At 36.8% G+C, this 12408-nt stretch overlaps 1 protein-coding gene across 1 annotated transcript; it reads right to left on the bottom strand.

The window, feature by feature from the left end:
* Positions 1–691: 691 nt before the first annotated feature.
* On the bottom strand, positions 692–2380 carry LOC127101461 (uncharacterized). Its single transcript, XM_051038891.1, has 4 exons — positions 2094–2380; positions 1360–1881; positions 1152–1278; positions 692–1055 (listed from the first exon to the last, which is right to left on the bottom strand). Exons 1-4 carry the CDS (start codon positions 2148–2150, stop codon positions 808–810), a joined length of 954 nt encoding a protein of 317 aa, XP_050894848.1. The 5' UTR covers positions 2151–2380; the 3' UTR covers positions 692–807.
* Between the last annotated feature and the right edge of the window lie 10028 nt (positions 2381–12408).

Below are 12408 nucleotides of genomic sequence, written 5' to 3'. Positions count from 1 at the left end.
TTCTTTTTCACTTGAAAATGCATTTTTTCCTAAAATTAATTAAAATTGTTTTATAAATTAAAAAAGATATTTATTTAGTTAAATATTATTTGATAAATAAATTACTATTAATAAAAAAGATGAAAATTTTGATTTATTTATAAATTAACAACTTAAAAAAATTATTTATAGACTTCTAAACTATTTATTTAAGTAACCATTATAAATATGAGTTTCAATTTATTATAAATAATAACTATAGTATTTAATATTTTATTATTAAAAGAAAAGACATGAAACGTGAGTTCAATTAAAGAAGAACTCATCCAATGTTTGCTGGGACATACTTCCACTATAATACAACACAATACTATGTAATAATGAAACAAAAATTGATAAAATAGATGAAATACAAAATAAAAGTTTTAAATAATTACAGAAGTACTATTAATAAAAATATGTTGTTCTTAATTTTCAATGATTATATAAAAAAAAGCAAAATTAAAAAGCAAAACAGATTAAGACTGTTTTAGTTTTTTAGTTTTGAAAACTAAAATATTAAAAGTAGTTTTTAAATCAATTTTTAAAAAGAAGTATTCCAAACAGATTTTTAGTTTTTAAATTTTTAAAAATTTAAAAACTGTTTTTGAGAACTAAATCAAACAAGCCGTAAATCTGTCAAAAACTCCAAACCCACTTGTTTTTGTTCAAACAAACAAGCAGATGACAATGAATTGCTATAATAAGATAGTAAGATACTTGGTTGGTTGTACTAAAACCTTGACACAAGCACTAAAACCTCCAAACTATATGGCACCACTCCCTCAATCATTTCCTCATCTTCAAAGTCATAACCTTTCTCTTTTTGTTGGCACGATGCTTGGCAGAAATCTTCAATTTCCTTTTGGCATTTCGCATCGGATTGATAACAGCCATCACCTTTTCTTCTTGCTTCCTCTTATTTCTTTTCAAACTCAGATTCTTCCTGATAAGGTTATAAACTTGCACAAAGTTTTGAGTACCTATAATATTCTCTATTTTCCCACAGGTGTCTTCTGCCAGCTTTTTCAGATTATCTAGTAAACAACAACCATACTCAAAGCTGTTAGACATGTAGCAGACTTGGCATTTATCTAGTATATAGGAAATTTAAGAGGGAAACAAGAAATTACCAGCTACTACTTTTCCAGCAAATCCTTCACAAACTTTATATAAAGGTATAAGGACCACATGTGCATAGTCCATACTCATCTCCATCTGTGCCATAAGTTCCCCAAAACTGTTGAAGACTATTTCCAGCTGTTAAACAATAAATAATATTACTCATATGCACGTTGGTCAAGACTAAACAACTTATATGCAATGAGATCGATAATCAACCTGAATAGCATCTGTTTGAAGAGCAATTTTGTCCATTTTCTTGAGCAATAACGATACAAGTATATGTTGAGTGTTCTTAACATTAACTTGACTAATGTCTTCACGTACGGAGGAGGTTTGTGATGAAGACATGAACATGATTCTTTCTTTTCTTGCATTAATCATGTCAAAAGTTTTGAGAAACCGATTCTTCTCATTTTTCTCAAGAGTAGACCAGAATGCAGATGGATCTATGCTGCCAGTTTGCCTCATTAAAGCACAAATAGCAAAGACAATATTCTGCGTCATCAGGTTGCTGTCAGCATCATCTATGAGTGGCATTTTCAATTGGCAGCAAAGAGAAGTGGCTATTAAATATAATCTACTAGGACTCATCATAAAATAACTACTTAAGGAGCTTTGATGATTTTCTCTGTTGCCATCTGTTACACGTGCAAAGTATAGAGCTATGAGACGACCTGATTTGTTGCGTAACCACGAGTGTGGGTGCAACAACATCTCACATATTGCTTCCCATATACCCTGAAATGTAAGTAAAAGAAATATGCCAGTGTGCTTGTTAAGAAGTGAAAAGTGATGGGTGGAAAGTTAAATAGAATTTTTTTTATTAATAAGTCATGTATATCCATTAAAGGGTGGGAAAGAACTGTCTCCACTCTGCAATATGCAGCTAGGCGCACCACCAAAGAAATCCAAGTCCGTATATATTTAACAGACAGTACAACAAAATTTACCTCTAGTTCCTTTGCAAAGCATAAGTCATGGAATTGATGAATCATCTTCTCTAGCATAACTAAAGAATAGTACGCCTCCTTCCAAAGTGGAAGAATGGATTCGAACTCAAAGCTCTCTTGCCTGTTTGTGACTGCATGTATAGCAGACAGCAAGATACGACAAGTCACCGGCAAAATACAGTCTATATGACTAAGAAATTCATTCTTTTCTACCTCAATAAGCAACCCCAAAACCTGTATCGGCCATTTCAGAGATAAAAACAGACCGGAAAAAAACAATGGTAAGATAATTGTGTCTCAGAAAATACAAGAAAATTAAAAACAATGAAGAGATTGGTTCTAAATTCTTACTACTGCATGCCCTGTGGAAAACTAAAGCTATTGTGATTCTGAGGTCAAATTTGTTGTTTGGACACCAACTCTCAATAATATATTATTATTATTATGATTATTATTATTAATATTATTATTATTATATGCTAACAAAGCTCTTTCTCCATTAGCTTGCATTATGTGTAATTCTAGTTTCTAAACAGCAACCAATATAATATAATGAACAGCAGCCACTATCATTTGGAATTATTTTATGATCTTGAAAGTTTCATTTAAATTTAGAGCATTTTTTTTCATTTTGTCAATCGAAGAAGTGAAGAGATCATTTATGCTAATGTGGCACCTATTTTGCTATTGTATTTGGGGTTATGCCAATGTGGCACCTATTTTGCTCTTTGGAGTATTTGGTTGGAAAGAAATGCATGTATTTACAGGGGTTCATTACATCTATGTCTTTGCTAAGGGCTAAGTTTGTTTTCTGCTGCTCAGTGTAATGAAGCCAAAAGAGAAAGAGATTTTAGAAGCAGCCTATGAGTCAGCAAAACAGAGGGAGGGCCCACAAAATACGCACGGAAAGGAAGTGGCTAACAATAACGCGGAAATATTGGACATACGCACAGGAGCAAGGCCACGCAAACCGCACAGCATGTGGAGGGACTACGTGAAGGAATGAGTCAGTACAAATACTGCAGTAGTGAGAAATTTTAGGATTATGTGATGAGTAAAGTTATTATTCTTCTCCCTCAAACTTTCTTTTCACATCTGGATTTTTATTGTATGCCAACTGTTTGATTAAAGTCTTATAATATTATCCTCACTTTGCTTCCCATCTTTTCTGCCATATTTAGTACTGTTACATTGGTGCTTTCATTACACCATGGCCGAACCCCAAAACAAAGAGCTGCAAGCTGAGATCAAGCGCACTAATGAGGAGATGCGGTTGTTTCAGACTGAAGTCCTTGAGCGTATGGAACGATTAGAAGCTAGTAACACATCAAAGTTTGATGATATCCACGCAGCGCTTGACATCCTCATTCAGCAGACACCGTCGAAGCATCGCCATGGTGCAGAACTCAACAACAGGCCTCCGTTTCAGGTGAGAAATGTCAAACTCGAATTTCCTCGTTTCGATGGCACTAACGTGCATGAGTGGATCTTTTGTGCTGAGCAATTTTTTGGTTATTACGATACCCCTGATCCTGATAGATTAACTATTGCATCTGTGCATCTGAATAAGGATGTGGTTCCTTGGTTTCAAATGTTACAACGTTCTAATCCGTTCCATTCTTGGTTAGATTTTACTCGTGCTTTAGAACTGGATTTTGGTCCATCCATCTATGAATGTCCCCGTGCTACCCTGTTTAAATTGACTCAAACTGGAACTGTTTCTGAGTATTATCTACAATTTACATCATTAGCTAATAGAGTTTACGGCCTAAGTAATGATGCCTTAATTGACTGTTTCATAAGTGGTCTCAATTCTGAGATCCGTCGTGACGTGTTAATTCACACACCCACCTCCATTGTGAAAGCGGTATCTCTAGCCAAAGTCTATGAGAAAAAATACACTCAAACACACAAACCACAAAGAGCCAACCCATCCACATATATCAAACCACCCTTCAATTCATCCAAACTAGAAATTAACCAGAGAAACACGGCCCCCATCCTCAACGCACACCCCACCAATATCAAACGCATTTCCCCTGCAGAGATGCAACTCAGACGGGACAAAGGACTTTGTTATTGGTGTGATGACAAATTTTCATTTACTCATAAATGCCCTAACAGACAACTTATGCTATTACATTATGATGATACTGAGGATGATCAACTCAGTGGGGATATCCGGAAACCATCTGATTTCAGCACAGACAGCATTCCCACCGTCGAGCCGGAGCATCATTTGTCATTAAATGCAATGAAAGGAGATTCTCATATGGGTGTGCTAAGATTTTCTGGGTTAATTGAGAACATTAAAGTGCAAGTGTTGATTGATGGTGGTAGTTCAGACAATTTTTTGCAGCCAAGAATCGCTAAGTTTCTGAAACTGCCCATAGAAACCGGTCCGGCGTTCAGAGTTCTGGTTGGCAATGGGGAAATTATGAATGCAGAAGGGGTCATTTCAGACTTGTCAGTTAAGATACAGGGTCATGAACTGAAGGTTCCTGTGTTTTTGTTACCGGTGGCTGGGGCAGATATGATTTTGGGTGCATCGTGGCTAGCAACTCTAGGACCGCATGTGGCTGATTATGCTTCGCTCACACTGAAATTCTTTCTAAATGGAAAGTTTGTCACGCTAGAAGGAGAGAAAGTTCCCAGACCTTCAGTTGCTCAACTCAACCATTTGAAGAGGCTGCAGAACACTGATGCTATAGCAGAATGTTTCACCATTCAATGGCTCAAATCAAATGTTGTTGAGGACATGTTCAAGGAGCTACCTACTGATACCAAACCAGAGATTTCTAGGTTATTGCATACATACAAAGCGGTGTTTAACACACCAGTTGCGTTGCCACCGGATAGGTCACATAACCATCATATTCCATTAATGGAGGGCTCTAATCCTGTCAAAGTTAAACCATATCAATACCCTCATAGCCAAAAGACACAAATTGAACAAATGATCCATGAAATGCTGCATCAAGGTATCATACAACCAAGTACGAGCCCATTTTCTTCACCAATCATATTGGTGAAAAAGAAAGATGGTACATGGAGGTTTTGCACGGATTACAGGGCATTAAATACTATCACTGTCAAGGATTCCTTTCCCATTCCTACAGTAGACGAGCTATTGGATGAGCTATTCGGGGCTAAATATTTTTCAAAATTGGATCTCAGGTCTGGCTATCATCAAATATTGGTCCAACCCGAAGACAGGTATAAAACAGCTTTTCGAACACACCAAGGACATTATGAATGGCTGGTCATGCCATTCGGACTGACCAACGCTCCAGCTACGTTTCAAAGCTTAATGAATCATATTTTTCAACATGCTTTGCGAAAATATGTTTTGGTTTTCTTTGATGATATTCTCATATACAGCCCTACTTGGCAAGCACATTTGGACCATTTAGATGCAGTTCTAAAAATACTTCAAGAGAATGTTCTGTTTGTCAAGTTATCTAAGTGTTCATTTGGAGTTTCAGAAATTGAGTACTTGGGACATAGAGTTACAGGTCAAGGAGTTGCCATGGATAAAGATAAAATCCAAGTTGTACAGGATTGGCCAGTACCTAAGAACGTGAAGCAATTGAGGGGTTTTTTAGGTCTCACAGGTTACTATAGGAGATTTATAAAATCATATGCAAGAGTGGCTGCACCATTGACTGAATTACTTAAGAAGGAGAGTTTTGTGTGGAATGACCAAGCTGAGATGGCATTTCACCAGTTAAAACTTGCAATGATTTCTGGTCCAGTTTTGGCTTTGCCGAATTTCAATAAACCCTTCATTTTGGAAACAGATGCCTCAGGGGTCGGAGTTGGTGCAGTGCTGCACCAAGATGGTCACCCCATTGCTTATTTTTCCAAGAAACTAGTTCCTCGCAATCAAAAGAAATCGGCTTATTTTCGAGAGATGCTTGCCATATCTGAAGCTATAGCCAAATTCAGACATTATTTAATGGGTCATAGGTTCATTATTCGAACCGATCAAAAGAGTTTGCGGAGTTTGATGGACCAATCCCTCCAGACACCCGAACAGCAGCAGTGGTCACATAAGTTTTTGGGTTACGATTTTGTTATAGAGTACAAGCCTGGCAAAGAGAATCTGGCAGCTGATGCTTTATCGAGGTTAATGACTTTGTCGTGGTCAGAACCTGAGTGTCAATTCATTCAACAAGTAAAGGAAGTGTTGAAAAGTGATAACCACTGGAGTGACATCATACAAAAGTGTATTAGCCAAGGTAATTCATATCTCCAATACACTTTCAGAGATGGACTGTTATATTGGAAGCAATGAATTGTGATTCCTCAACACACTGAATTGGTACAGCAAGTCTTATATGAATTATATACATCCCCACTGGGTGGTCATGCGGGTTTTACTAGAACTATGGCTAGAATAAAGTCCCAATTCTACTGGCCGGATATGAAAAAGGATATCTATCACTATGTGCAAAGTTGTGGTGTGTGCCAACAAGCTAAAACTGCTAACACAGTACCGGCGGGGTTATTACAACCACTTCCAATACCATCACAAGTATGGGAAGATGCGGCTATGGATTTTATCACAGGACTTCCTTTATCCTTTGGGTTCACTACTATTTTGGTGGTCATAGATAGATTATCAAAGTATGCTCATTTCTTTCCTATGAAAACTGATTACTCTAGTAAGTCAGTGGCTGAAATTTTTATGCACAATATTGTCAAATTACATGGAATGCCCAAATCCATTGTATCTGATAGGGATAAAGTGTTTACAAGTTCCTTTTGGCAACATTTGTTCAAGCTACAAGGTACAAGTTTGGCAATGTCGTCGGCGTATCATCCCCAATCTGATGGGCAGTCTGAGGCGCTTAATAAGGCAGTAGAGCTATTTCTTAGGTGTTTCACCTTTCACAACCCTAAGTCATGGTACAAGGCATTATCATGGGCTGAATTCTGGTACAACACAGCCTTACAGACCAGCATTGGCATGACACCCTTCAAGGCTCTTTATGGGAGAGATCCGCCGGCTTTATTAAGGTATGAACCTCAAGCTACTGACCCTCCAGCACTCCAAGAGCAGCTGATGGAGAGAGACAGAATTTTACAGCAGTTGAAAGCAAATTTAGAAAAGGCTCAGCAGTACATGAAGAAACAAGCGGACAAGCATAGAATGGATGTGACCTTTCAGGTGGGAGAGCTAGTGTTGGTGAAGCTCCAACCTTATCGGCAACAGTCGGTGGCCTTGAGGAAGAATCAAAAGTTAGGCATGCGCTATTTTGGACCCTTTGAGATCATAGCTCGTGTGGGTTCAGTAGCTTACAAACTCAAACTTCCAGATCATGCTAAAATACACCCTGTTTTCCATGTGTCTCAGCTTAAACCATTCAAGGGAACTTTCCAAGAGCAATACTTGCCGTTACCTTTGACTATGTCAGACAGAGGACCAATTATAACTCCTATTAAAGTGTTGCAAGCTAGAACTGTTATCAAAGGCAACCAAACAATTCACCAAGTTTTAATTCAATGGGATCAGCATGATGTCGCAGATGCTTCTTGGGAAGAAATAACTGACTTGCAACAGAAGTTTCCCTCTTTCAACCTTGAGGACAAGGTTGCTTTTAATGGGGATGGTATTGTAATGAAGCCAAAAGAGAAAGAGATTTTAGAAGCAGCCTATGAGTCAGCAAAACAGAGGGAGGGCCCACAAAATACGCACGGAAAGGAAGTGGCTAACAATAACGCGGAAATATTGGACATACGCACAGGAGCAAGGCCACGCAAACCGCACAGCATGTGGAGGGACTACGTGAAGGAATGAGTCAGTACAAATACTGCAGTAGTGAAAAATTTTAGGATTATGTGATGAGTAAAGTTATTATTCTTCTCCCTCAAACTTTCTTTTCACATCTGAATTTTTATTGTATGCCAACTGTTTGATTAAAGTCTTATAATATTATCCTCACTTTGCTTCCCATCTTTTCTGCCATATTTAGTACTGTTACACTCAGCTGCTCCACCAATGGTCTTGCTCATTAATGGCTCTTTAATTTCAACTGTCTGTAATTTTAGAGAATCTCCCAAAAGAAATGACGAGGTATTGGACATATCTAGTCGACGTGGAAATCAACACCTACTAAAGGTTTTTTATAAACAAAGGTTTTTCATTGGTGGTGGGAAGGTGTTTAGAGATCACTTGAAAAGTAGAAGTAGGATTAGTATCCTTCTCCTTTGAAATCCCTACCGAAAACATCAAATGCCACCAATTCCATACCTTTTGAAATCATTAACTGTTTGGGGTTTAAAATTAGCCAAAACAAAAACAGCTCCCGACTTATAAAGCTCTTTTCCATCCCCAGAAAAACTACCAGTTTCAACACGAACTACCATGTTGAAGTGAGTGTGAATGCTGAAGAGAAAACACTTGAGCATGAGGTGAACTTAAAATAATTTCTATACAAGAACAAAGTTGTGCTCTGGTTTCTTTCAACGGTGGAGGCACAAATGAGTTCAAATATTGCTTAGCAGAAACCAATAGAGTCCACCTGTAAAAACAAACCAAAACAAAAAATAAATTAAAGTGCAATAGGAAAAAAATACAATAATAAGAGAAGAAAGTTGAAAACCTGGTTCTTGTAAAGGTTTTGGTCGAAAATGTCTTCAAGAGACCATGAAATCACATGGTTGATGAACGCGAGATCATTCCAACTAACTTTCTTAGTTGAACGTGAATGCTTTGAATCCGTTTTGTTCAATCAAGAATCGGAAGAAGCTCTTTGAGTTACTAAAGATGAAAATGGAGCATCAAGAATCGGAAGAAGCTCTTTGAGTTGCTAAAGATGAAAATGGAACATCAAGAATCGGAAGAAGCTTTTCGAGTTGTTAAAGATGAAAATGGAGCATCAAGAATCGGAAGAAGAAGGTCTTTAGTCACCTAATTCGGTAACGGTAGTGCTGATCATGACGACCTTGGTACGTACGGTATACTCCTACGTGGTACGTGGTTAGTCGTTAGAGTAAGACAAATGAAACGCAAATTTCCCACCTCATCCATCACCCTTTTATATTTTTTTAATATTAAAAAAACTCATCAAAATAATCTTTATCCAATCATTCCTATTTCAAAACTCTGAGTGTGCTAGTTTGTTAGGCTCCACCACAAAGAAATTGCATTGCATTTTTAAGTTTGTTAGTTTGTTAAGCAAAAGAAACGAAACCTCCATTTTTATCTTTACACACTCAAAGACCTTCTTCCGATTCTTGATGTTCCATTTTCATCTTTAGCAACTCAAAGAGCTTCTTCCGATTCTTGATGCTCCATTTTCATCTTTAGCAACTCAAAGAGCTTCTTCTGATTCTTGATGCTCCATTTTCATCTTTAGCAACTCAAAGAGCTTCTTCCGATTCTTGATTAAACAAAATGGATTCAAAGCATTCACGTTCAACCAAGAAAGTTAGTTGGAATGATCTCGCGTTCATCAACAATGTGCTTTCATGGTCTCTTGAAGACATTTTCAACCAACCAGGTTTTCAACTTTCTTCTCTTGTTATTGTATTTTTTTCCTATTGCATTTTAATTTATTTTTTATTTTGTTTTTGTAGATGGACTCTATTGGTTTATCGTGTGAACTCATTTGTGTCTCCACTATTGGAAGAAATCAGAGCACAGCTTTGTTCTTGTATAGAAATTATTTCAAGTTCACCTCATACTCAAGTATTTTCTCTTTAATCTTCATCGTGTTGAAACGGGTAGTTTTTCTGGGGATGGAAAAGAGTTTTATAAGTTCGGAGGTGTTTTTATTTTGGCTGATTTTAAACCCCAAACAGTTAATGATTTCAAAAGGTATGGAAATTTGTGGCATTTGGTGTTTTCGGTAGGGATTTCAAAGAAGAAGGATACTAAACCTACTTCTACTTTTCAAGTGATCTCTAAACACCTTCCCACCACCAATAAAAAACCTTTGTTTATGATATTCTTAATGAATATCACTATCAATAGAAGAATATGGAACGCTCTGCATATGGATGGAAGTTCAAAGTTGATTGAGAAAATTTCATGTGCTAGTGATATGGTAAGCTGATTGATATTCACTGCTGCTTATTGTTTATTAACATTATTGTAGAAATTTCATGTGCTAGTTACTGATGTGGTAAGCTAATTGATATTCACTGCTGCTTATTATTTGTTAACATTATTACAGATAATATGTATAGAATTGGAAAGTTTCATGTGGTTGTGATGTGCTTAACTATTTGATATTCACTACTGCTTGTTTGTTAACATTATTGTAGAAAATCTGCATACAATTGGAAAGTTTTATGTGCTAAGCTCATATGATTGTTTGTTAACATTTTTGGCATTTTATTTAATTCTTGCTGCAACTTTACGCATGTCTTCATTGCTGCAGGTTGAGAAAAGCTGTTTTGCTCTTAGTGATGACGAAACACATCAAAGTTTGTTATCTGAGTTGAATGAGTCACAAAGAAAGACAATTTGTGCTTGCCTTTCTTCCTTACATTGCAGTAAGTCTACTGTGGATCTTATTAGCGGTCCACCAGGATCGGGAAAAACAAAAACTCTGGGCACACTGCTTTTTGCTCTATTGAAGATGAATCGTAGGACTCTTGTTTCTGCTCCGACAAATATTGCTATTAAGGAAGTGGCATCCCGTGTGTTGAGCATTGCGAGGCAATCATTTCATGATGGGGATGCCTTGATCCGTAATATTGGAGACATTCTGTTAGTTGGGAATCATGAGCAGCTCAAAGTTGGTGCAGAAATCGAAGAGATCTATTTAGACTACCGTGTCAAGAAACTCTCACAGTATTTTAAACCACTGAATGGTTGGAAATGTTGTTTTGTTTCAATGATTGATCTTCTTGAGAATTGTGTTTCCCATTATCATATGTTCATTGAGAATGAGATGAGAAAGGAACAAGATTACTTTGAACATGATAATTCTAACGGGTCAAAACATCACAAACCTTCCCGTTCTGGTGTGAAGATGCACAAGTCTTTTCTAGAGTTTGTAGAAGAAAGATTTCTGTCCATAGCATCGCCACTCAAAGACTCTGTTTCTATATTATGCATGCATTTACCCAGAAGTTGCATTCTGGAACAGAACTTAGAAAACGTGGCTTCTCTTGTTTGGAACCTCCAATCATTTCAAGAGTTATTGTTGAAAAATAAACCTACTTCTACTTTTCAAGTGATCTCTAAACACCTTCCCACCACCAATGAGAAACTTTGTTTGTGATATTCTTAATGAATATCCCTACCAATAGAAGAATATGGAACGCTCTGCATATGGATGGATGTTCAAAGCTGATTGAGAAAATTTCGCCATGTAATCCTTTTTGGTTCCATCTCCATGTAATCCTTTTTTGTGCCAATTTATTCTCACACTCTGTTGCATACTTCTTTTCAATGTTACTAATATCAAGTAGTTTAGTTGCTTCAATCGTAAACAAAATGAACATAATCTATGATCAGAAATCTTGTGAAATAAAAGAAAAGTTGAATTGTTATTTTTTACTATAGAACAAGCTTGCCTTGGTCGGTTCCATCAGCAATGGTATAAATTGTTTCGCTTGTCAATAACTGTAACACTCGCTCTGCTTTTGAATGGAGCTTGATGAGTAACCTTTCATGATATTATAAAGCAATAATTCAACACCAGACTCTTGGCATGGAGACGGCTTCATCACGGACTCGGCAATAACTCTTCTAATTCCTGTCCAATCAAACAATATTACAAGCTTTATAGCCACCCGAACTAATAAAATCATTAAATCAAAGAGAGAAGGACATAATTAATTCAACACCATGAAGCATTTTGGAATAGATGTTGATTAAACATGTGAACAAAGACAAGACAGACGTCGGAGGAAATTTTTACACAATGAAAAATAATCAATCACATCAATACCTATTTTGAGTTGCTCATATGGGGCCATTCTCAAAACAAATGACACTGCCTCTGCCAAGAATTTTCGAACATATTCCTCTGGAAAATACCTCAATTTTGATGGGCCCTTCAAGTATCAAGGTCAAACAAACATAGAAGAATCAGACTTGTAGTTGGCTAAATTAAGCAAAACAAGCAATTAAGATTTCTCCTTTTTTGTAAGAAAACCTTCATTAAAATACCCCTTTTAATTGGTAGAAATTGTGATTTATAGGTGTAGTACCCCAAAATTTGCCCCCCATTTTTGCTTTTTTCATATGACCCATGACTTTAGGTCCATCTGCATTCATCCACTATGCATCATGCATTCATTTTAATATAAATCCTAATTCACGTCTGAGGTCAATCGTTGACCATCATCTATG

The sequence above is a fragment of the Lathyrus oleraceus genome, chromosome 7, assembly GCF_024323335.1.
Source record: "Lathyrus oleraceus cultivar Zhongwan6 chromosome 7, CAAS_Psat_ZW6_1.0, whole genome shotgun sequence".
NCBI classification, from domain to species: Eukaryota; Viridiplantae; Streptophyta; class Magnoliopsida; order Fabales; family Fabaceae; genus Lathyrus; species Lathyrus oleraceus.
This window is presented reverse-complemented; position numbering and strand designations above follow the sequence as displayed.

Coding starts and splice junctions, on each gene's coding strand:
- LOC127101461 (XM_051038891.1), bottom strand. CDS start 2,150: ATGCTAGAGAAGATGATTCATCAATTCCATGACTTATGCTTTGCAAAG. Junction 1,279..1,359: donor TTCAAACAGATGCTATTCAG/GTTGATTATCGA, acceptor ATTGTTTAACAG/CTGGAAATAGTCTTCAACAG. Junction 1,056..1,151: donor TGCTGGAAAAGTAGTAGCTG/GTAATTTCTTGT, acceptor GTTGTTTACTAG/ATAATCTGAAAAAGCTGGCA.